Below are 25882 nucleotides of genomic sequence, written 5' to 3'. Positions count from 1 at the left end.
CAGACAGTTAATTTAAAATTCAATGTACATACTTGCAGTAGCTAAGAAGACAGTAAGCCAGAAGCTTCGGCTCTTTCCAGTTGGTGGCAGCCATGTTGTCTTTACGATGTCTCTCTTGAAAGGCCTCGCTGACCCACACTCGCCTAAGCTGATTCACCAGCGAATGCTGCCCCGCTAGCCAGCCTTCATCATTCTTCACAATAATACTGATGATCTAAATAGACAAGATAAAAGAAAAGGGTCAGACACATGTACATTTTGTTACTTTGAAGGCTGTAATAGGAACATCCATACTTTAATGGCTTGAAACTGGAGGTCTAATCTGGCTGTGGTGGTGGAGGGAGATCCGGGGCGGACAGTAGCAGCGGTGCCAGCGGGAACCAGCAAGGTGACAAAGCGGTTGGGATTGGAGGCCAGCACGTCTCTTAGTGGCTTGGCATCTTTGTGTTTCAAAAAACTCTGGATATTGACACATACACATTGTGTCACTACAACTACAGTAGATCTGTGCCCAAACATTTAAAGACCTGGAAATGAAAAATTGATGCTCTGTTCAGTTTGGCGCTAGATGGAATACTAAGGATGGGAAAACCCAATGGCTTAGTCATTATGACCCATTACCGAGGGAAGCTAAAAAGCCAAAAGCTGCTCCAACAGCAAATGTGTCTATGAGAACACCAAGGGGACAACCGCTTAGAGTGCCTAAAGTCTGACCATGAACATGCGGCTCCACTGGGGGTCATTAAGAGTAGCCTCCATCATGAACAGCTCCACTGTCTGAGAAGGGTGGCGAGTCAGAAATTTAATCAACGGCTCCCTGAATGGACTGCCGGCCTGGATGGTGGAAATAGTGCATGTATAGAGAGATGGGAAAGAACAGAAGGAGGGGAAAAAAAAGTCACAACAGACTTCAAGGAACAGTAGGAATGTCTTATCAGGACCTAGATCAGGTGTGGGTCAAAGTACGACCCCGAGCCTTTAAATTATCAGGCGTCATGTAATAATATTTGCATTTTCAATTAAAATTGGTTAACTAGAATGCATTTATTATTTTCAATTAATTTGTCAATGATTGGTTCATTGATTAATGTAATCAAATACAAAACATTAGGAAAAAGATCCCCTATTAATTTATTAGAAATACATCTATAAATAAAATAAAAACAGGAGAATGAATTATTTCATTGCATTAACTTATTTCACATATTCTACATGAACATGTGCAAGTCTTACTTCTATGAGCATCGCACGCTCTGTCTTCATGACCACCTCCAGCAGTGGTTTGACTAGTGTTTGAGGTGCAGCGGGGATCAGGTGGAAAAGGTTAATGATGGCAGAACAGATCTTCATCTCCTACAAAACAGTCAAAGAAAGAAAAAAAAGGCAGAGGTGAGTAAATCAAAGTATTGGGTAGATGCCAGTGCAGGAACCGAATGAATTTCTGATGAAAAGGCACTGTAAAAAAAAAAGAGAGAAAAAAAAAAAAGGATGAATTTTAGTCAAATGAAAAACGCATTCTGTGTCAATTAGTAGAACAAATTAACAAATTACACAGGGAAAGACACTAAAATGAGTTATTGAATTACAAAGCTACAGCAGACAAACACTAAGGACTTTTAGTGTATTTATTCTTTCAAACCACTATTAATACTGTGGTGGACATGTTGGGAGGTGCCGTTGTCAGTAGGGAACAAGAGGCTCCCAAAAAGATCAAAATGTGAGAAGGACTGACATGACAGTGTCTGCAGACAATCACAAACAAATGGACACAAAACTACAGGGCAACTTCACTACCACCACTATCACAACATTGGCTGAAGTAAGCTTCAAAACGTCACCAACAGAGGGCGCAATACCGGGTCACTTCTCACCTCAAAGCCCTCCAATGCAGGCTGTACCAGAATGGGAGACAATGATCAGAGTCAGCAGAGTGGTATGTGTGAATTTGTGTGTGGTTGAGTTTTGTCTGTCTTTGCTCCACATGGAAGGTGAGCAGATAAGACAGGATGATAGTGAAATGAATGGGTGGGCAGCGAAAACCTTTGTGTGCGACCTCGGGAACAACTTTTCATCAGTGGAGCACACAAACGTCAACCCACCACATTTGGAGATAAAGGGTCACAAATTAAGATATTTCATCCTCATGTCAAAAAGTCAATTGGACAGGCTCTTTCCAGATCCTGTTCATTCTCCTCAGTTTTGCACCAACCTTCTGTTGTTGTCGTTATCAGGCTTGGCTAATTGACCACATGACTCCTTGCTTTACTGCGACTCCCAGCTCACTGTCAACTGGCATATGACAAGGAGTTGGGTTGAAGCAAAGAAAAAAGGGGCTAATTTGCATGTAATTATGCAAAGCATTTAGAAATGGGGAAGTCGCAACTCATGAAATGAAAGCTTGAAATGGTTTTACTTCCATAAGAGAGGCGACTGTTTTTCCCCGTTACACTCTCACCTTTTCTTTGCCGTTCCAAGGTTATCTGTCACCAAGATAATGAGACGACACGGCGCTGGGCCTACCACCGATAGGCTGGTGCGTAATTAAACATTGATTGTAATATGGCCACTCACAACCCATCTAGGAAGAGGCCACGCTATGGCCACTCACAACCCATGTAGGAAGAGGCCACGCTGAAGATGTGTTGACTACATGAGACTTAAGCTTCGTGCCATTTCCTCTGTTTGGTTTAGACAGTTTACAACAGCTGTATTGACTTGTTGCTTCCGTGCTGGATTCAAACTAAATCTCAACTGAGGTACGTCAAGATGTCAGCGTTATTGAAGCCTCGCATCTGCACAATTTTTCAGCGCTTGCGCTCATGACTTCATCTTTAACATGTATACTCACACTTCCATCGCTGCGCTGGCCTCCCTTGTGTGTTATTACCACTACCTCCATCCACTTCCGCAGGTGTTGCTGAGAGACAAAGAAAAACACTGACTTAAGACTACAGAGTGAAAAGCATTTCGATGGTACACTGGCTTTTATTAAGGAAAGAGAGAGCATCTCTGTCATTGTCATGACGGCCGCCAGATAAACTACTGTACTTAGCAGTTGATATTACTTGGGGAACAGTGCAGGTAACAATCATATTAGCTGTTCAGAGTTGTATGTACAATTTTGCTGCATACTAAAATGATAAGATATTCCTTTAATGATCCCCAGAGGGAAATTCAGGTGTTACAGCAGGACACAGTTCCAGCAACTGTGTCCTGCTGTAACACTTGAATAAAGATGAGAATAAACACAAATAAATACAATAAAAATACGTAGTAAGAAACAGATATACACAACGATTTTTTTAAAAGGATATAGTGGCATGTTTGGGTTTGAGCCACAGATGATAAAAAAAATAAAAATAATAAAAAAACGGCACAGCATTGAAAAACAGGCATTGAGTTTACAAATGTTTATTTTAAAAAAAGCAACAAATACATGATGAAAATGGAAGCACGTCTTACCATCATTTGATCACAGAACTTGTCATTAAAGGAGTTGGGAAAGAGGCGAGTGACAGAGGTCAGACGGTTGACCACATTTAGTGTAAGGCTGCGGTAGTCACCCAGCATCATAAGCAGAGGCCGCATGTGAGTGTGGATCTGGTCCACCTCAATGGTGGCGCCCTCCAGGAACTAAAAAATAAAACAAGAGGGTGAAATGTACCATTTCAACATGTTTTAGTATCTTCATACAACTGTATGTAGTGAAACTATTAACCGCAGATTATTTGAGGTCCCCTCTATAAATCCTCTCTCCTTAACATTGGACCTAACCTTGTCAGGTTCTCTAACCCGGTCAACTTCTAACTACACACTGCGAACAGTTGGGAGACAAAAGGACGCTCAGATGGTGGCAGGGCCAGTTGCAAACAAGCACATATTGCAACGCAACACACACACGAAGATGCATGCAAGCCACATTCATTTTCCTCTCAGTCGAGAGAACGAACACTCCATCCTGTATTGATCTTACCACAGCAATGCTCATTAGTGCTATCAGGACAAAGAAAGAGAAAGGGAGGAATCATAAGATAAAGAGTGATGACGGTAAAGAAAGAAAATGAAGGGCACGGAAATTGAAGGAGAAAGGGGACTAAGAGCATCTAGGGTGAATGGATTGGGGTCTTCGTAGTATGGATCATCTGATAAACAGGGATATGGCTAGTTCACTCAGTCTGATGAAGCATGAAGATTCAGGAAACATACTTTCTCAAAACTATATACTATGGTTTTAAAAAACATAAGTACTCCTCACAGCTCGAGGGCAGTGTTGAATTCTAGTTTAGAGGAATATTTTGCGTGACGGTCTCAAGGTTTTTACTTAAAAGGAGGTTTATATTCAATAAGGTTGAAAGACTAAAACAATTTCAATCCTGACCTTCCTCATGCATGCCTCCCCTGCTTCCTGAAGCTCACTGTTGGTAGAGTTGAGGGCCTTAAACAGGGCGGCAATGATTTTCTCTCTTGACTGTGGCAAATAGTTGCAGGCCGCCAGAGCATCTAAAACACAGCACAGAAATTCTCTACATTCATACAATTGTTTGGACAAATCACAGGCTGCATAATAATGGCTTTACAAGGAACTTGTGGTGGAATGACTAAAATTGTTTTGTAGTTGACTATAATGTGAGGAAAGTAGAGCTATAGTCAAATAATTGATGTCATTGATATTTTTCAGCATAGTACAGCGATCCACAAATTGTTTTGCACTACGGGCTGCTTTTACATAAAAGAGATTTCGACTGACCGAATAGAAACAAATAAAACAAATGATTAAAGATACAACTCACCATTACGCTTAATGTAGTTATTGAAATTATTGGTAGCATGTTTTGCGTTTCATAGCATAGGGTGTTGTTAAGACGGGACATTGTTTTTCATTTCGGTGTTTCTATTTCACTTGTGCTTTTATTGCATTTGAGGCTAGAATACATATTTTGCAAGTGTGTTATGACACAGTGTTGCAAAGTGACAAGTGTCATGATGTTAGTGCATGTTATGATAGCAATGAAGTACAGTGGCCGAGACAGGTCACAACAATTGCAAACGCCACAACATATGCAAACGCCATTACCTTACAACGGAAATGCAAACGTCACAACACAACAGCAACATTAAGGTACAACAGAAATGACTGCGGAACTCCAACTGTATAATTCATCCAGGTTACCGGGGAATCTTATTGCCAACGTTGTCTTGTGGCGTTTGCATTTGTTGTGACCGGTCTTGGCCACCGGAGTAAAGTTATTATTATTATTATTATCACGCAGACGTCGATCACGCATTATTGTACAGCAAATTTTGCCGCCAAAGAAGAGCTTCACTTAGCTCCGCTGCCCATGTTCCTCGCCACCAGTCCTCTGGTCCCGCTGGTATGAATATTTTAAGAATACTGGATGAGAATACCCAAAGCTAGCAAGGCTAACTGCTATTCTCAACCACCCCCCCACCCCCTTTTTTTAAACTCTAGGACTCACAAAGAAGTATGAAGACAGTGTAACCTTGCTGTCAGGACATTTTGTTGCTCCAAAGATCGTTATAGTCCGGCAACGGCATAACCGGCAAGTCAAAAGTCCACTGTAAATTGGCTGATTGGAAGCCAAAAAAGCAATTAGCCATGAGTCGACTTCAATCATTAAAAGTCAATACAGAGTTGGAAAGTCAACTCGTCAACTAATTGGTTCAACCCCTACAAGGAACCGCTATAAGATGACATGACTCACTGAGAGCAGCGATGCGCAGGGGCACAAGAGAGGGGAGGCTCTTATAACATGGCAGCTTCATCAGTGCAGCATCATCCGCCTCACACAAGTTCAGCAGCTGAAGACAGAACAACAAAAAGTCAGACTTCCTCCAGTAGAGAAACATGCAGTTGTGGGGTTGAAGTGCTCTTGATTACAGGAGTATCCCCCCCAAAAGCAATTTAAATTTTGTTTTTAAATCCTGAGCAATACACTTGAATTAATCGATAAACTCGAATAATCGACCAGCACATAGCTGCAGCTGTCCTACGTAAAATGCTTGCTTGAATTACTAGTGCAAATGTGTGTCAAATGTCAAGTAGTGTGATATTATACATGGATACAAATGAATGCATGAATAGATGTAGTGCTGCATGTTGCATACCTCTGTATAGAAGACCTTGTGCTCCATGACATTGAGGTCCATAGTGAAGAGACGGGGCTGTAAGGTGGTGCAGAAGGTGTTGCCTTCCATCAAGCCAATCTGAGCATTTGCAGGCTGGTGGCGCAAAAGATGTTTCTTGGGAGGAACCATATCTTGCAAAACCTAATGACAAACACCAGCAAGGAAGGAAATCAATTGATGCTAATTAAAATAAATAGGCTTTATCAGGATTTGTCTCAAGAGCTGATAAACACAACATCCTGCTCCAAACATTTTACCTCTTTGTGTGGTTCCATTATGACAGTGACGCTCTTGCCAGTGACCTGGGCCAGCACCTGCAGGGAGTGCATGGCCTGCTTTCTGACAGTGGAGTTTGGGGAGGTCACTTCTCGAACGAGGTCATGTGTTACCATGTGGAAAGATTTGTCTTGGGCAGTCAGAAGTTCTTCTGATTTTTCTTCATCCTTCAATGGAGTGGCGCAGCGCACCAACAACTGCTCCAGGGTGGTTTTTGCCATGGCTACAGCTCCATTTGACACCTATGTTAAAAAAGGCTAATTCATAAGGTTAAGCTATTGAGTAGCTACCACTACCGCTATAAACTTTCTAAATTATAGCACTAAATAGGGGGCACCTGGGCATCAAAACATTTATTTATCTCTTTTTCACAAAATATTATTTCAGCTCACCTCTCCCGTGAGGTCCATCATGACAAATAGCAGGGCCTTGAGAAAGGTGAGTTGGTTTTGTAAAACCCAAATGAGAGGCAACCTCTCCATCAGGAACTTGATGGACACCACACCACCGAGCTTGGCATACCAAGCCTGCTCATAGCAGCAGGCACACAGACGCTCCACAATGTAGGAGAACAAGGGAAGCTGACATGCCTGCAGATTGAAATAAAAGGCAAGGATGAACATATCATCTCACTATATTTACAGCTGAATAATTTATTTGTCAGGACGATTTCTTTTAAATAGATTTTTTTGTGTGTTGAATCCATAGTTCAAAGCACTTCCTTCCTGTTGAGCACTGCTTAGACGATTCGTACAACATGGCTGGGAACAGAGAGGAGCTATTTTTACAAGGCAATCAGTGTTGCCAAATTAGCGATTTAGTAGCTATATTTAGTTATCCACTCCTCTATTGACGACTCAAAATTTTTTTACATTGTCTTCTGGATGAAATGAAGGGGGTGCAGCAGACATATGGACCAGCCAAACCATGCATCTGACATTTTTTCATAGGGAAACACTTATTTTTACATTATCTGTCAAGAAAAAAAAATGCATTTATTTATGTCGAAGTTGATGCAAGTAAAAAAAATGGATCAAGGTAAATTTAAAAAAGGAAAAAAATGTTGTTTCAAAGCTTCTTTTGTATCCAGAGAAATAAAGCAACTCCCAGATAATAAAAAAAAAAAAGAAAAGCCCAATTTTTTGGTATAATGTCATTATCATTTGCTTTTGATATATGCAAAGATGGGAAAAATAAAATCAATTAAAAATAAGTTAAAAAACTGGATTTTTATAAAAGTAAATAAAAGAAAATAAGAAAATCAAATATTTATTTTGAGGCCATGTTACCTGGCATTAAATGTAAATTAAAATATATCAACCCTTATTTATTTAGCTAGTTGTGCTGGTCACATGCAGAAATTGAAATCCCTGTGACTCACCCTCTCCTTGGAGCCAAGGATGATGCTGGCCACATCAAAGATGACAGCCAGGGCCACCTCTCCAATCTTACACAGTTCCTTCTCCTCATAGGCCATGCAGATGGCTATAGCATCGATCAGAACAAGTGGATCCATGCCCTTTGACCCGTTCTCTTCACTGTGGAACATGGCTGTGCTTGGCTGACTGCCGAGCTGATAGCACGGCAGCAAGAATGGTCCTGCGGGAACAGAAATCAACAAATGCATTTTAAATCGCAAAACTAAATGGTTAAGTAAACATTACAATAGTTGTATTGTCCAATTGGGACAAAAGCCAATGTTTGATCTGATATTTGATTGTCTCACCACACTGCTGAGCCACAGCGACCATGGTGTAGTGCCGAATCAAGCTGGCTACAAAAGGTAGCGCGCTGGGCCTCAGGTCTTTTATCACGGCAGACATGAATGCTCCAGTCAAGGCCTGTTCAAAAGTTCTGCGGGCAGGCGTGTCCTGTGCCTTGTAGCGATGAGAGATAATAACATTGGGGATCCACTTCTCAGTGAAGCTGGAGGGGGAAAAAAACAATATGAGTTAGCAGATAGCAAATGAAGGGACAGCAACAGCGAAAATGCTCTTAACCAATGGTCGGAAGCAATGAAGTACAAATACTTTGTTACTGTACTTAAACAGATTCTTTTTTTTTTTGTTTCTTTGTAACGGAACTGTACTTGAGTATTTACATTACAACACACCCGACATTTGAGAATAGATAGCTGCACTTCGTCGTCCTTACTTTGCCAAACAGGCTTGTTACCTTTTTCAACCTCCACGAATGAAGGTAAAAAGAGAAATAGAAAGAGGTACTGTAATGTCAACTGCAGTTGAGGGCTTGATTGACTGAGATCTTGGAGAATTATATAGCAGAAAAAATTAGGGACACCAGTGACATGAAGGTGAACCAGTGAATATTAATGACGATGATGGAACTGATTCAAAGAAGATATTCCGCATACATGGCTTTATTTAAGAGAATGTTTTTATGTTGTTGACTACAAGAATGATTTGTGGCGAATGTGTCATTTTGTGCCAACTTAAAAACCACAAGCTTTTGGCATTAAAAAAATAAATAAAAATTGTCTTACAGGTAAGGTGTGTTTTGTTATTTTATTTTATTTTGTTATATTGTTTTGCTTGCACGCAGGACAGTTCAGCCCTGATTATTCTGTCATAATTTAGCTTGCAGAAAAGCTGTCTTTTGTTCCATCCCAGTCCAAGCATGTTAATAAAAGGAAAACTATTTTGAAGTTATCAAATTGGGTATTGTGTATAACTGAGGAAAACTATAATTACAATTTTTACTTCTGCAAATTTCAGAGTAATTAGTAAACTAGTTTATTGCAGCTTGATTTTGTTTAGGAAATGTATACACTGTAATGTTAATAACCACACAGGAAGGAGACTGTCGTGGTGGGCACGGTGAAGACTGGCCTGGCTGTCAGAATGTCAGATCAATTGGCCTTTTGTCATTCATGGAGCTGCCATGCCAACGTTACTGTGTACTCACAAAGGCTATATTTAAAGTCATCTAAACACGGAGGGAAGATGTGAGAAGAGTGTAAATGAAAGAAGAAGAAAAACTGAATCTTTCATAAGGGAGGACAAATCAAGATTTCTGATAGTGAAGGTAGCAGTCACAGCCCCGCTGATCATAACTGACACACTTCATTACTCCAGCAGAACTGTGCACACAGACACACGTCTTTGTGCGTGAGTGTATGTGTGTTCTTAATGAAAGGAGAGTGAAAGGGCTAGGGTGCAGCATAAACAGACAAGAAAGTCAATTAGCCGCTGCCTGGGATCAATTATGGTAATGCCAATAACCCATCCCCACAAGCACACCTCTCCTCCCTTGCTGTATGTGGACTCACAGTAGAGTTTTCTGACTTAAACCAAAGCCTGCTATAGAGTTGGGATCTACTTGAATGTAATTAGCAACACCCTCCCTTCTCACTGAATTAATGTGGCAGTGTGTGGTGTGTGACTGAAGCAGCAGTGAAGATGGTTAAAAGAGGAGGTTGAAAACCACCATGACTCCAACTCATGAATATATTTCTTCCGATACTTCCCCCAGATCAGGGCCATAGACTATATTTGCTATCTCAAACAGCGCATCCAGACTCTGGTGTTGTGTACCATCTCACAAAGCAATGTTTGCTTACTTGGGATGAGAGAGAAGCTGGTACAGAGCGTGTTTGTTATCGTCCAGACTGGTCATGGCCACAAGGAAACACTTAATGACCTCCCACGCCTGTCGTCTGTAGTACGGCTCTGTGTTGGCACTCTTCAGACAGTCGAGGGCTGTCTCTATTGCCTAGAGTGGAATACAGAACACAGATCTTGAGAAAACTATCAAATATAAAACAAATAATAATAACTATATAAAAACTTGATTAAAAAAGAAATTCTCAAGTTGCAAATTGTCAACATCCTTAACTTATCAATATGGAAACTGAATTGCAACTTGACATTAACATTTGTGGTTAACTTGCAGGACGGATGCAGTGTTCAGCAAAAGTCACTGATCTCTACAATACGGCTGGGCTACTTAAAACGGGAGAAAATGAGTGAATAAATACCATTTCAAAGAAAGAGGAGAATATAAAAGAAAAAAAAACATGAATAGCCCAAGTAAATTAAGATTGTGCAACTGAATTACAGACCTGTTCATAGATCTAGAATTTGTAGCAAGTGAGAGTCTGCGTGTGGCCTGAATCTAAGATCTAAGATTCAGGCCACAGAGAGAGAATCAGCCGCTAATGAGAGTAAATAATCCCATCATATTGGACCACACTAGATTGATGATGACTGACTGGGGCTGAAGTTCAGTGGGAGATGAACATTTTTCAATAAATTACCAGTAGCACACACAGAACTATACACGCATATCTAACTAAAAAAATACTGATCTCTGTAGTAATGGCAGTGTGATCTTACCTTCTCCATTGGCAGCTGTATTGAGGCTTTGCAGTCAGTGAACTCAGCCTTGATGCTGGGCCCTTGAACCTCAGTCACCACATAGTGCAGCCTCTGAGACTCCTTCAGCATCTTCCGGTTGCTGCCACCAAACTTTCCTAAAACCCGGTAGGCTACATGGGAGATGGTCTCAGCTGGGTTTCTGAGTGTACGCCACAAAGCCTTGGAGCACAGGCACAGAGAACATATCTAAGTGTGAAGATCTCTGTCAATGCTAATATCAAATGGTTGGCTTCTATTCCATAACATTGAAATGGTCATTCTGTTCTTCATCATTTTTGCGCATTTAAAACATGTTTGATTTAGTTTGTGCAAAAAAAATAGTAATTCTCATGAATACAGTAGTGCCTCTTTAATACACGGTACTTTCCACTCAGCAGATATTACCATTCAACACTGATTTACAGATAAGTTAGGCAATGAGAGAGGAATTTATTATGCCAATACTTCCATCCATCTTCTACCCCGCTTATCCTCATTCAGGTCACGGGTGAGCTGGAGCCTATTGAATCTGTAATTTTTGGAGTGTAACCAGCACCTTACTAGGCACCTTGGTAAGAACTGCACCAGTCTGTAAAACCTCCTACCTGCATGAGCTCTGCCCTGACAGGCTGGATATGGTCATAGAGGAAGTCTGGCTGCAGGTTGTCCACACATAGCTCCAAGGTGCGAAGTCCTTGGCTCACCAGAGTCTGAGAGCCATTGAGGGCTGACACCAGTGGATCCATTAGCATGGGCAAGTATGGCAGCAAAGAGCTCAGACGCACAGGAACTGTCAAACACAACTCCACAAAGAGATCCTTCATGTGCTGCTTGTGAAGGCCACTCTGCAGCATGTTCAGACCTAATGGCACAAAAGGTGGACACAGGAAAGTGGGAAAATGTGGCTTAGGCTATGTGGAAAAGTAGAAGGAAACACACCAGCCCATCAAGGAACTGAGTTGTACCTTGCAGCAGGTTGGGTAGAAGAGGCAGGAACTCTTGGTAGAGCAGATCATGGCTTCCTCCACCAATGGAGCGGAAGAGGGCCCGAAGGAACAGGAAGTAGTTGTAAGGCTCCTTGGCTGACTGGGCCAGTTCCATTGAGCTGTTTACTATCTTGTGGAGATGTGGCTAAGGAAAAATGAGCTGTTTTAATACCCATGTGTAACAAAATAAAAAAAATAAAACAGGTGTGTTAACTCACCTTGAGCATTTGTTCATTCTCAGCTGCAAATAGCGAAACTGATCCAAAAACCAGTTTGAAGAGCTTGAGGTAGAGATTGGAGAGCTCAACATTTGAGCCCATCTCTGGCAGTCTTTCAAGAAGGTACTCCACTAAGATGGTGGCAAATAGAGCTGAAGTTGACAAGTTGGCCAGGAATGAGTTAGCCACAATCTGAGGAATTCAGAGCAAGAGAAATTAAAACAATACATTAAATAAAATGTTTTTTCTATGGTTGCTGTGTGTACCTGGAGCGCATAGTTCTTGGAGATTCTCTCCACCATGTATGGGACAGTAGTTTGAAAAATCTCCTTGAAAGTAAGAGGGTTCATCATAGTGAAGACCCCAGCAAAGTGCTCTAGAACCTCCTTCTCCTCCTTCATGCGTACAGCCTGGCAGTTGGCCACTCTAATGTACGCTTGCTGGTTATTGGCAACCTGAACCTAATCATTTAAAAACATGACACCTTCAAATCAGAGATGTACACCAATTGCATTGATTTTAAGATAAATTTTCTTTTATCACCCTTCTTTCGCTCATTAGTTGAAAAACTTTCAATTCAGCCGTTCTCTTGGGGTACCTGATAGATGTCCAAAGCCTGCATGGCATATTTGACCAACTTTATGTAGATCTGCGTTTCCTTTGGCTGGAGCTGCTTGTTAGGGATGAACTGTGCCTCTGTTTGAAAATTAACCGAAAAAATGTATAGATTCCCAAACATTTATAGTCAGTTGTCTAAGCTTAGTGTTTGTAGTCTCACCTCCAGGAGCCTTGCATGAGGTGATGCCCCATGTGATGGTTTTCACTCCACACACCAGAGTCTTCACTAAACTGCGGCAATCTGACACCTGAAACGTCTGCTTGTCCTCCTTCTCACCCTGTCGGTCAAAGGCGGTTGCAGGGGGCTGAGGCGCACTCGTGACAGGTGTGGGAGGAGCAGGAGGTGGAATGGCAGACGTGGTAGAAGGAGTGGGTGTGGCTGGTACACCTGGTAGCACCCCTGGCTCCACCACGCCCATCTCCGACTGCGGTTTGCACTTCTTGAAGATGGAGACAAGCTGGTAGCGTGCTATGGTGTGAAATTTCAGCACAAACACCTGATAGATACATAAAGAAACGGTAGAAATGGAGCTCAAAATTTCATTGCATGAAAAGTGACCACAGCTAAGAATAAGGCTCGCTCTGTGCTGGCTACCTCCAGCATCCTCATGAGGATGTCCCGGCCATTGCCATTCTCCTGCTCTGACTTTGAGCGAATGCAGTCCACCAGGTTGAGCAAAAGCTTGCAGGACATTGTCTGAATGTTGCTCGGAAGCGACTCGTCATCGATGTTTTTTGCAAAAAGCTGCACAGCTAAGGATAAATCTGTCAGGGGCAGGTTCTGGCGAACGTGGTGAACGAGGTCTGCAAGTGTGCTGTAGGCCAAAGGTCTGAAAAAAAGAGATGAGGATAGGAGAAATACTGTTAGACTTTAATAGATGTGGCAAACCTGAAGATGGTAAGAGACAAAGTAAAAACATCAGCTATTCTCAAAGGTGAAGACAGTTATGGGAAGTAACTATGAAAATAGCCTCTGTCAAGGAGAACAGCAAGAAGGTGAGCTAATGAGTGACAATGATAGTCCCGCCAGGTCTCAACAGCTCCTCTGTACTACTAATATAAAATGACAGTTATACCACTGAAGTGGTGAGGGTGGGGTGGCAGGTCAAAGACATTTGGAAATCGACCTGCATAAAATCTGCCCTCAGGAAATGTGGGTGTACATGACAATTTGACAGACGGATCTGAGATGCGGTCAGCCTCTCCTTATTAACATGCAAAGGACTGTGAGCTGTCGGATCAATCGTGAACCAAACAAGGGGATGATTTTGATAGCTGCACACACGGACAACTTACCGAAGAGTCTCCCGGGCTGTGTATCCAGAGCCAATGAGAATGGATTCATCGAAAAGTTTATCCATGCAGGGTATAAACTCTGCAACATAAAAAGAACAACACTTTGACCGCTTTCTTTCCTGTACAGTATATGGATGAAAGTCATGCAAATTTGTTCTGATTTTCACATCTTATACCCCTTCAAAGGCAACCTTATCAATAGGGGGGTTTACATGGAAGCTTGTATTCCGATTAAAATCGGTTGGGAGCCCAAACCGAAAGAAAATGCTCCATATATAACACCTCCATTGGAAGGCCGAAGCTGAATGGAATTTTGTTCAGTTTCACAGGGGTGGAATATTCCTTTTTCCAAACCGATCAGAAGTAAGTTTTCGTCATGTACCGTGAATCAGAATGGTGCCAGGTTGCATATGCTGTATCTTGTGGTAAATGCGTGGTGAAGTCATCATTTCAGCACGTAAATATGGCCGCTTATATGCGAAGGGAATCTTGTTTTTAACTATTTGTAACTTGTTTTCATTAAACTCTTTTTTTAATTAAAATGTAAAAACAATCCAAACTACTGTACTAAATAGACTACTGACCTCCGTCTTGATAAATTATGTGATGTGGTGCAGTGTACGTATACACCCAATCAGAATAGATCACATCACATGAAAATAGTTGAGCAGAGTCTGCATGTAAACCCGGCTATTGAATGACAAAACATTTATGCTATGACAGCAACGCTAAACACTCAAGAAATGCGAACCAAAAAAGCATTGACCGCTTCCCAGAAAGAACAAATTTGACGATAGCTAGCTTTGACGCATGTTGAACTTTCACTGCGACAGATGCAAAGTAGTGTCCTGGTGTCACGTGGCATAAATATATTTGAATGCTGTGTGCATGTTTGTTTATGTGTGCACATACGGCTGCGTAGGTCAGTTGTGAGAATGTGTTTGGCTGCAATGAGCAGCTCTTTGCGGAGGTGAGCAGTCTCCGAGGGGCAGTTGGTGAGCAGCTGTAGCATGCCCTTCACCATCTGTTGGGAATACTTTCCTACCAGGTCCTGAGAAGGTGGAAACACACACAGATACGATTAGCATATGAAGCAGTCAAGTTTTATTGTAAAAATAATAGCCTGATTATTGTCGTAGTTGAATTTCCCAATACTGTATGTGTCCCCTCCGCCCCTGCCTTCCTCACACAAATTGTAAATCATTAAAACAATTCAGAATTTTTTTTTAATCATATTTTTAAGTCGTTTGATATATCCATGAATGTCTTGTTTTACTTAAAATAAAAATATAATTTGTTTGCTTTCATGGAACTCTAAATAAATCAGAAAGTGTTATTTGAGAGTCAGTAAAATAAATGGTGTTAAAATAATGGGGAAACTTTATGTGCAATAACCTTGCTGGCAAAAACAATGTTTTAATCATTTTTAGTGTTCAGTGTTGCAATTGGACATTTAATTATCTGGCTACGTATGCTTTACTGTCATTAGGTTTTAACTCAACTACAGTTTGACAGTTTGGTAGGAGCAGTTGAATGTGGGAGGTTGATAAGTTGCTCATAAAAGTTGGTTTACTCTTGATCAATTTTTCTCCTCTCCTCCTGAAATGACGGCTACACACTGAAGCTTGAACAAACAAATAATCCTTAAAATGTAAAATACTTATTTTTCATATATAGACTTATTTAATATGTTCTACTATTACATTACATTGACTTCAGCACAAGGAGAGGAAATTCATTTTTTTTTAACCTTAACCTATTTTGACAAATACTTTTTTTCCTATATTACATTTTATTCTAGATATTTTACAATTGAATATTCGCTATTTGTATACTGATAAGTTGAAAATGAATTCAAAACATCAAACGAGTATACCTGGTAGATTCGAATGATGTAGGCCAGAAATGAAAGTGTCTTGATCTGTGCGGCAATGAAGTCTGCATATAGCTCCTTGTTATAAAGCTTGTGCTGCCTGCAAAGAAAACAAACAAAACAATGCACACAATTTAACCTCATCAAGACAATGCTGCATGCCTGCAGTAGGTGACAATTAATGGAGGGTGAAATGTGGATCTACATATGGGATTCAATTCTACATGCATGGCTTATTCATTTGCATGGCAGCTGTTATTGTGGCTCCCAAAGAAACTTTCTCCATACCTGCCAGAGATTCCTGAGGTTTGTTTTTCCTTAATCAACTCTGCTCCATTTCCTTCCTATTCTGAAAGTCTAATACAACCATCTTCTTAGGCTGAAATTCCACCTCCCGCTAAGCCAATTTCTACCATTTTAACTTTCCTAAATGGAACGGAACCAGCTTTCGCAACATTTAAAAAAAAACTGCTGCGAGGAAGGAGAGATGAAGAGAGAGGGTGGGAGTGGGGTGGGGCACCATTCTATTAAAGGTGTACCCAATCTCATTCAGAAGGCCGTAAAATGAAAATTAATTCACTTAGTGGGGGTTGTGATTCCTGTTTGGGCAAATTGATGTTACCTGGCTTGTGGAGACACCTGCAGCATGATGGTGCTCATGATGAGGGGCACAAACTCTGACACCACATTGTGAATATTCAGCTTGTAGAGCTGTGGGGAATGGGTGGATAAGTTTATTTAAAGGGAGAAAAAAAATCATCATAATACAGCCACATAATTACAGATGAGGTGATTTTACCCTAGGATTAATACACATTTGGGGAGGATATGAATATATTCAATCTAGTCACACCTCTCCGGACTCCAATTATCCAAAAACGCAAATGAGTCAATCCCGTTTACAGTGTCAATATCCTTAATAAAATAGTAATTTTATATCTCCCTTTGGGAAAAAAAAACAAACAAAAAAAAGATAATATTCTCCAAACAATTTTAATTTACTGTGTGGTTTTGTTGTCCTGCTGTATTTTCATTTCACTCACCTGGTACATCAGCACCACGATGAGTGGCAGTTCTGCAAGCACTTTGAGAGACAAAGACCCTCGTGGGATGATGGTGTGCTGGAGGCAGAGCAAATGGATTACAATGTCTGATATCACAGTCATATTACTTGCTAACACGTCCACATTTGAATCAAGGTGAGCTAATTACAATACAATGCCTCAAGTCAACAAAGGGAAAGGAATAGTGCCTTCCTTTATCAGCTTTAACCATACTCAATGAATCATCAATTTCAAAGGTTTAATTGTAGGCTGAACAGATCAGTGTCACTATAGTCCACATAAAAAAGCCTTTACATATCTATTTTTGTACGCTGACCTTGTTTTGGACGGCACTTTTCCTCAAAGTTTAATAACAAGCAAGAATATTGTAAAATTAACACACAGTTGTCTCATATTATTGGACTGGGGTTTTCTTCCAAATATAAAGTCTCTTGAAATGCAGAATTGATCTTGTATTGACACATTACACTCTTTCACATCTTCAAATACACACACAAAAAAATAATGTTTTTAAATAAATCACTATAGTACTGTTCTCCTATTGAAAATTAATTTCCAAATTAATACATGTAGCAGTCAAGGCTACACAAGCTGAATAAAAAAACTAAATATACAAGTGATCTAGAATACCTAATCTAAATTGAATAAATTTTCTGTAAGAATGTTTGAACGTCAATGGTCTGCTGATGTGGAGCACTGCCGCCATCCAGTGCTTACAAGTGGTAGTTGTAAACTGCAGAAAGGAAGCTGTCCATCCATAATGTGCAAGAATGAGTATTCAATTACCGTTCGTGTTTCACTGTCTTCCCTCTCGGGTGCAGTCTTCACCAACACGGAGGTAATCATTCCAACCATTTCTGGGGAGGGCACAGTGTTCTCAGCAATCACCTGAGGATTCTCAAAGTACCGGGCCTAGTGGGTGCAGGAAGAAAAAAAAAAATACGGTTGTGCGCTATGAAAATTGGAGCAAAAGCACAAAGAAAGCAGGTACTTACGACAACTTTTGGAAGCTCTTTGTAAATCTGCTTCACAAAGTCCAGAAAGTGATGAATCTGAAGGAGATAATTGCACACAGCATGTCAATCAGGGGTTCAGGAATTTTTCTGGTTTTTCAATTTAAACAAGCCCCTTTTTTGGTAAAAACATTGTCGTAACAAGTAATTGGTATTTTGTGAATCAAAAAATAAGCTCACTTAATTTTGACTGATATGTATTTTCACTGTAAAATATTCACTGGTAATTTTTTTGCAAGTATTTTGACCTTACAAAGTTACAACACAGGCCGACTACCAAGTCATCACTTCAGAAATCCATTGGGGCCAAAAAACTCACCTCCTGTGAGATTGGAGGACGGAATTGTTTGTGCAGCTCAATTATGATGCGAAGGCAAATCAGCACATTTTCCTCACTTTCAATCTGCAAGATAAAATGGTCAACAAAATCAGTCAAGTTACTGCAACAACTAATGTTCACCCCATTTACTATATTTTGTGAGCTGATGCAAAGCAAGTAAGACTGAACATAAAAATGAGTGTGGGAAGGTTCCAAAGGATTTAGAAGCACATGTACCTCCAGGAATCGAAACATGACAGACAAGATGTTCTTCGTGTGCGGTCGAAGGTGTTCATTTGTGGGAATGCGGTGGATGATTTCTAGCACCAGCTTCCTCAATTGCTACAGCAAGGCAACACAATATTACATTCTAATAAAATGACAGATATTGTGCAGCTGTTATACACACAGTGTTCTGTTCCTCTACGCACCTGTGTTGGCTTTTCTTGTAGAAACTGCACCTCGCCATCCTGAAGAAAAGTGAGGAAGCGGGGGATGATGTGTTCCAAGAAGGTGGAGTACTGAGGTGAGGATGTCACATTCTGAAACAGAAAAGACAATGAATGCAATATTAGGTTTTTGAATTCCTACATTTCTGCACTGCGTTAAAGTCAGTCAACTAACAATACAGTAAGATCCCCCCCCCCCCCCCCCCCCCCCCCCCCCACTCTGTAAATCGGATTTCTGATTTTACTTCATTTTTTTTCACCTTCGTTTATAGAAGAAGCCAAAGACACGTTTTGCTTTATGTTTTGTTTTTCCCTTCTGGTGCTTTCTATATTTATCCTGATACCCAACCAAGCTTTCAAAGTGTTTTTTCGGAAGTCTTTTCTCAGGTAGAGTTGTACAGCTTTTGCCCCATATAAATGGGTACTACGTCTTGGGCAATGTTCAATGCGACTGACAGTGCAGTGCGATTTCCCTCTACCAGGCTCCTTAATTGTCGTACAGGAAAAACAATGTAAAAATTATTCCTCTCTCGTCTGTTTCTTAGAGGGAATTAAACTTGCTAGATTTTTTTTTTAACTATCCACGAGAGGGGTAGAAAAAGACCCTAAATTAAGCGACCAAATTGTTGAGTTGGCAACACTGACACAACTAGCTCCTCTTTGTTTGTGTAAGCAGTGCAATTAAGCAGGGATGCACTAAACTACGGCTACCGTTAAAAATTGTCCTGACAAATACACCCGAATTGAATCGCCTAGCCCTATGGTCAAACTCACCTCAAAGTTCTCGCTGACCTCCTGCATCATCTTGAGCTTGGTCTCATCAGCTGGAAGATGAAGGACAAAGGCATCGTTAATCAAATGTGTTGAATGCTGTTTTGCATTCAAGGCCTTCTCCATACAGTGTGATTAGCAGGGACTCTCAGATCTTATCAGTTTTACTTTCATCGCCAGTTTATTCAAAAAGGCACACTCTTGCACACACACATTCACACAAACATCCACACTCACAGACATGTGCCTTTGACTGGACTAAAGTGTTATCGCTCTCATCACATTGCCCATGTTAAACATCAGTGACAAATCTAAGTAGGCTTGTGCCTGTCTAGTAATATATTACTAAGACCAATAAACGTACGTGTGTTTGCATCGGTGAGCGCCGCTACAAACTGTAGGTACTTCTTCATCAGTGTGGTCTGGTCTACCACGGTGGGACTGGGAGCTGGCCCAAAAGCCATTGTGGCAGCAGGAATTGACTGAGATACAGTAGGGGAAAATGACAGAGAGTGGTCTGCACAGATCTCAGCTTGTGCTCATGTTGAGTACCACTGCATAAAGGAAGAGAAAAGATCAGTTAAAACTGGAAGCAATGTAGAGCTCATATGATAACATTAATGGAACATACATCACCTATAGCTATTGAACATCTTGTCTACGATACATTTAGAGCAGGGGTGTCAAACGTTTTTCGAGAACCATGCTAGTCATGGTTGGCCTCAGCGGGCCAGTTATTATGGTGAAAACACAAAATGTTAAATTGCGAAGGATGTATCGGTACGCCAAAAATCACAGTTCGGTACTTATCACAGTTTTAAGGTCACTATTTGTTTACATTGGGGAAGGGAACTAAATACAAAACAAACTGCTTATATTTTATATAAACAGTAATACATTTAATTACATTAAAAATGAAACAACAGCTTATATATTTTCTTTTTAAGAAAGTGCAACAGCAATCATTGGTCTATATTTTAAGAAATGAAGAATGCAGAAAATGCAACAACAACAGTTTATACAGTGTGAATTATTAGCTATAAAAATACTAACAGGTTTTTTGTTTTTTTTGCTTTGTTCCCTGCTTAAATGACCATGGAAGTTGCATTTGTACCACAGTACATACCAACTTTTTTTTTTTTAAACATGGATTCACCAGGTGTGCTAGTCAGAAGCTGAGGTGTATTTGGACTATTATATGTATTTCAGCAAGGCAATGCCAAACCACATTCTGCATGTGTTACAACAGCGTGGCTTCGTAGTAAAAGAGTGCCGGTACTAGACTGGCCTGCCTGCAGTCCAGACCTGTCTCCCATTGAAAATGTGTGGCGCATTATGAAACGTAAAATACGACAACAGAGACCCCGAACTGTTGAACAGCTGAAGCTGTACCTCAAGTAGGCGGTTCAGCCAACACTGTGCAGCATTTCTAGCCCTCGCACACTTTTTTTTTTTTCCTTCCTCAAAGTTCTATAGACAAGACTCACCAAAATACTTCCATCTTGGGTGCACATACCTCGGGTCAAACGTTTCCAACATGTCGATAAATCACTGTTTTTGAAAATAAAAACTGAACCTATGTTTTAGGCAATGTTAAGCTTGGTTGCCTTCCACCGGGCTCCTTTCTTATAATACGGAAAAAAACTCTCCCCTGTAAGTGGTCCATGAACCCAAAAGGTTTGACAACCCCATGTTTGAGGCTTGCAAATAACAATGAGCGACTTCCAATCAACATGCGCACAATGATGATGTCAGAGCAAGCTTCGACTTGCACAATTCTTCCACACTCAAGGAGAATTTCTGAATTAAATAATATCACACCAGCGTCAAGCCCATTTGCCAGTCAGACGTTCATGCATTTATATTCCAACAGTAGATTCAATATTTACTGAGCAACTTCAAAAGAGCATTCGCCGCCATTAGCTCATAAGTTAGCTTGTTAAAGAAAGAGAACTGTGTTTAAAATATGTATATTTATATATATATATTACAAAGGACAGGTGCATAAGTTTCCCTATGCATCCAAAGCCTAAAGTCATCCTAGTTTTTTTTTTTTAAAGGACAATTTCTCACAAACTCAATAATAAGAAAGAAAGCAAGTGATCTTACCCGGTCTGGCATAAACGAGCTTGTCGGTAGCAAGCGCCGCGCTCTGACCAGGATGCATGTGAATGATATCCTTCCGCATATCACGTACCGAATTTTTATGTTACATACATATTCACGAAAAAATACAAATGTATTTGCGAATTTTATATATATAGCCTGTATTTGTGTTCATTTTTTCAACATTGTGAGTGGTATTCTATAACATATGACGCTCTAGTTTGAGCGGAAGGATATAGTTCACCAGGCGGGTGCTGTATGACCATCGTTTTCGATGGTCTTGTAGCGACTGTACGGTGGCTGCAAAGGGACTGCAGGCTTAGAAGCGAAAGACATGTACTGGGGTCTATAAATGCTTGAAAAATAGGCAGTTTTAGAGAATTTCCTCACTACTTTGGTCACTCAATAATTACCGACAAATTTTATTACGATAATCTAAAAATATATTATACATTGAGTTATTTAGTAGTTTTTCTGGGTCAAATAAACGCCTAAAAAGAATGGCTGTGGGTGAGGCTAAACCTAATCGAAATTAATATTTATCAAATTATCAACATGTGAACAACAATTACCGTGAATAAAGGTTTTTTTTCTATGTACGTTTGATAGTGTTTTCGTTTGTACCACAAGATGGCAGCATACTAAATGTTTCCATGTGCTTAGACTTTCGAGCCCGAACCTGTTGCTCCAATTCACCGTTTCATCACCAATTAAGTGTACAAAGACGTATTTTTTCAGAAGGTAGCATGGTGGAATCGTGGTGATTAGTTCTACCTCAGAGTTCTGAGGTTCGGGATTTCAATCTCAGTTCCAGCCTTCCTGTATGGAGTTTGCTTGTGGTTTCTATCACTTACCAAATATTGTACATGCATGTTTGGTTAATTGATGACTGTAAATTGTCCATTGGTATGAATGTGAGTCTTCTTCTTTCCCTTTCGGCTTGTCCCTTTAGGGGTCGCCACAGCGCGTCATCCTTTTCCATGTAAGCCTATCTCCTGCATCTTCCTCTCGAACACCAACTGCCCTCATGTCTTCCCTCACGACATCCATCAATCTTCTCTTTGGTCTTCTTCTAGCTCTCTTGCCTGTCAGCTCCATCATCATCATCCTTCTACCTATATACTCACTATTTCTCCTCTGGACGTGTCCAAACCATCGAAGTCTGCTCTCTCTAACTTTGTCTCCAAAACATCGAACCTTGGCTGTCACTCTGATGAGCTCATTTCTAATTTTATCCAACCTGGTCACTCCGAGAGCGAACATCAACATCTTCATTTCCGCCACCTCCAGCTCTGCTTCCTGTTGTCTCTTCAGTGCCACTGTCTCTAATCCGCACATCATGGCTGGCCTCACCACTGTTTTATAAACTTTGCCCTCCATCCGAGCAGAGACTCTTCTGTCACATAACACACCTGACACCTTCCTCCACCCATTCCAACCTGCTTGGACCCGTTTCTTCACTTCCTGACCACACTCACCATTGCTCTGAACGGTTGACCCCAAGTATTTAAAGTCCTCCACCCTTGCTATCTCTTCTCCCTGTAGCCTCAATCTTCCCCCACCACCCCTCTCATTCATGCACATATATTCTGTTTTACTTCGGCTAATCTTCCTTCCTCTGCTTTCCAGTGCATGCCTCCATCTCATCCCAACACTCATCCTGTTTCAGCTTCCATGGTTCTCTGCTCTGCATTTGTTTTCCTAACCTTCCTCCCCACCACCAGAGTCACCTTACACACCACCATCCTATGCTGTCTAGCCACACTCTCCCCTACCACAACCTTACAGCCGGTAACCTCCTTCAGATTACATCGCCTGCACAAAATGTAATCCACCTGCGTGCTTCTACCTCTTGTAGGTCACCCTATGTTCCTGCCTCTTCTGGAAAAAAGTCTTCACTACAGCCATTTGCATCCTTTCTGCAAAGTCTACCACCATCTGTCCCTCCAAGTTCCTTTCCTGGATGCCTTACTTACCCATCACTTCTTCGTCACCCCTATTTCCTTCACCAACATGTCCATTACAATCTGCACCAATCACAACTCTCTCTCTGTCTGGGATGCTCAGAACTACTTCATCTAGCTCCTTCCAGAATTTCATTTTCACCTCAAGGTCACATCCTACCTGTGGGGCATAGCCACTAATCACATTATACATAACAATTTCAAGTTTCAGCCTCATCACTCGATCTGATACTCTTTTCACCTCCAAGACATTCTTAGCCAACTCTTCTTTTAAAATAACACCGACTCCATTTCTCTTCTCATCTACGCCAGGGTAAAATAATTTAAACCCTGCCCCTAAACTTCTAGCCTTACTCCCTTTCCACCTGTTCTCCTGGACACGCAATATATCAACCTTTCTCCTAATCATCATGTCAACCAACTCCCGAGATTTTAATTTTCATTCAAAGTCCCCACATTCAGTTCTAGGCTCTGTGCTTTCCTCTTCTCTTTCTCCCGAAGAACCCGCTTTCCACCTCTTCTTCTGGATTGATTTACTTATAGTATGAGGAAGTGCTGAATGATTACCATCAGCATTTTAGCAATAAGCAAATGAGTAACTTCAGACTCACAAGTTTGGGGTCAAAAGCAAAGGAATCCACTGTTAAGTATCCAATTGCAAGCCATGTTGTTGTCTGTTCAATTCATCTTTAAAATGATGCCGTTCTAAATGTCAGGAAGATCAAATGTTCTTGGTTTTGTTTTGTTTTGTTTTTTTGTTTTGTTTTGTTTTTTTGTTATTTCAGCTTTTGTTTTGTTTTTTGTTATTTCAGCATTAAGTATTGGCCAGGCTAATTCGAAAAACGATCAAATTGCCGTTGTGATAGCAGGGACAATAATGAAGTCTTGATTTATTATGCGATCCGTCGGCCTATCTCCCCCGCTCCTTGTGTCACTGGTGGTCTTTAATTAGCAATTGTCTCTGTCAGTACACCCACTGGTAAGAGGCAGCAGACGAGAATATTCCTTTCACCAAATGTACCACAATGTTGAAGATAATTGACATTGCTTGTTGTCTTTCACACACTGCTCCCCCGGTTATGATGACTGCTAAATGAGATATGTCACAGGCTTGCAAGACTCTTGTTTGTTTCATTATCTAAGGGACTTTTTTTTTCTGAAGAGGGGTGAAGGAAAAAACACTGGCTCACAATCTATAAAAGACCACTCATATGTCCATTAGACTTGTGTGTTCTCAGTACAGTGAAACAGCCTGTTGATGACCTCTAAGTGCAGCCAGCTCACACAGCGAGAAGTGCACTCTCCTGTAGACTGAATCCTCAACAATAAACTGAAAACCTATTCATGCATCTAAAGCCGTTCTCCTTTCATGGTCTGCATAATAAACTGTTATCTGTGCTTCGAGCAGACTAACTAGCCATCCTATATTTTTATGAGCAATGTTTGTAATGCAAATCTGTTTTATTATTTTTGTTTTCAATTAATTATAGAGTCATCCACCCCACCCACCCATTTTTATGAATTGTAATAGCACAGCTGTCCCCTACCTTTTGTGTTTGTCACCTAGTAACCAGTAAACAGATTTCCATTTTTTTCTCATCTTTCATATGTAGAACCTGTTTGTAAAGGCGCTCAATCCTGATCAACAAAGTGGAGGTGTTGATATATACCATAGCTATCGTCATAGTTTTATATATGGATTGGGGACAGTAACACAAAAATGTCTGCATTGTTATTGTGCAATGTTTGTGATGTTTGAATAATGCAAAATGCAATAAAGTTCCTCAGAGTAAATTTGTGTAGTGCATTATTCACTGGCTGCCAATTGTTAGGTAGGTAGGTAGTCTGAGTCATAAAGGTCTTGATGAGGACAATTTTCATCAATATTCCCTCAAACGATGATGTGATGGGCAGCAAGGTAGAATTAGCATGTCTGCCTCATAGTTCTAAGCTTTGGGGTTCGAATCTCGGCTGTGGCCTTCTTGTGTGATTGTTGTTTGTCTATATGTACCCTGCGATTGGCTGGTGATCATTCCAAGATGTACCACGCCTCTCCCTCCAAAGTCAGCTGGGAAAGGCTCTATAGCTCACCTGCGACCCTCGTGAGGATAAGCAACATATAGAAAAATAAATTTAAAAAAATAAATAAATAGAAACATATATATATATATATATATATACCGGGTTCAATCCCCGGCCCCGCCTGTGTGGAGTTTGCATGTTCTCCAAGTGCCTGCGTGGGTTTTCTCCGGGCACTCCGGTTTCCTCCCACATCCCAAAAACATGCATTAATTGGAGACTCTAAATTGCCCGTAGGCATGACTGTGAGTGAGAATGGTTGTTTGTTTCGATGTGCCCTGTGATTGGCTGGCAACCATTTTAACACAGCCATGGCATACACACACA

The 25882-nt window shown here is 40.8% G+C and overlaps 1 protein-coding gene across 3 annotated transcripts in view; it reads right to left on the bottom strand.

The window, feature by feature from the left end:
- Positions 1 to 21543, bottom strand: part of trrap (transformation/transcription domain-associated protein) — a 77604-nt gene extending 56061 nt beyond the window's left edge. The window contains exons 1-36 of one of the 3 annotated variants that reach the window (XM_061705707.1): positions 21516 to 21543; positions 19771 to 19960; positions 19410 to 19459; positions 18618 to 18728; positions 18424 to 18528; positions 18187 to 18270; positions 17850 to 17906; positions 17641 to 17766; positions 16834 to 16911; positions 16413 to 16501; positions 15794 to 15890; positions 14830 to 14968; positions 13918 to 13996; positions 13217 to 13451; positions 12782 to 13118; positions 12602 to 12699; positions 12270 to 12464; positions 12004 to 12195; positions 11765 to 11930; positions 11405 to 11661; positions 10779 to 10979; positions 10004 to 10155; positions 8150 to 8349; positions 7805 to 8022; positions 6816 to 7013; positions 6405 to 6665; positions 6127 to 6288; positions 5724 to 5820; positions 4379 to 4500; positions 3463 to 3633; positions 2849 to 2917; positions 1872 to 1892; positions 1234 to 1353; positions 715 to 834; positions 295 to 459; positions 33 to 214 (exon numbers count right to left, since the gene is read on the bottom strand). In XM_061705707.1, coding sequence (XP_061561691.1) covers positions 33 to 214; positions 295 to 459; positions 715 to 834; positions 1234 to 1353; positions 1872 to 1892; positions 2849 to 2917; positions 3463 to 3633; positions 4379 to 4500; positions 5724 to 5820; positions 6127 to 6288; positions 6405 to 6665; positions 6816 to 7013; positions 7805 to 8022; positions 8150 to 8349; positions 10004 to 10155; positions 10779 to 10979; positions 11405 to 11661; positions 11765 to 11930; positions 12004 to 12195; positions 12270 to 12464; positions 12602 to 12699; positions 12782 to 13118; positions 13217 to 13451; positions 13918 to 13996; positions 14830 to 14968; positions 15794 to 15890; positions 16413 to 16501; positions 16834 to 16911; positions 17641 to 17766; positions 17850 to 17906; positions 18187 to 18270; positions 18424 to 18528; positions 18618 to 18728; positions 19410 to 19459; positions 19771 to 19870 — 5054 coding nt within the window. In that variant the 5' untranslated portion in view covers positions 19871 to 19960; positions 21516 to 21543. Of the gene's footprint in view, positions 1 to 32; positions 215 to 294; positions 460 to 714; positions 835 to 1233; positions 1354 to 1871; positions 1893 to 2848; positions 2918 to 3462; positions 3634 to 4378; positions 4501 to 5723; positions 5821 to 6126; positions 6289 to 6404; positions 6666 to 6815; positions 7014 to 7804; positions 8023 to 8149; positions 8350 to 10003; positions 10156 to 10778; positions 10980 to 11404; positions 11662 to 11764; positions 11931 to 12003; positions 12196 to 12269; positions 12465 to 12601; positions 12700 to 12781; positions 13119 to 13216; positions 13452 to 13917; positions 13997 to 14829; positions 14969 to 15793; positions 15891 to 16412; positions 16502 to 16833; positions 16912 to 17640; positions 17767 to 17849; positions 17907 to 18186; positions 18271 to 18423; positions 18529 to 18617; positions 18729 to 19409; positions 19460 to 19770; positions 19961 to 20893; positions 20923 to 21515 lie in introns of those variants that run through there. The other 2 variants (XM_061705708.1, XM_061705709.1) reach the window with 2 other exon arrangements.
- Between the last annotated feature and the right edge of the window lie 4339 nt (positions 21544 to 25882).

The sequence above is a fragment of the Phycodurus eques genome, chromosome 19 (assembly GCF_024500275.1).
Source record: "Phycodurus eques isolate BA_2022a chromosome 19, UOR_Pequ_1.1, whole genome shotgun sequence".
Lineage (NCBI taxonomy): Eukaryota > Metazoa > Chordata > Actinopteri > Syngnathiformes > Syngnathidae > Phycodurus > Phycodurus eques.
This window is presented reverse-complemented; position numbering and strand designations above follow the sequence as displayed.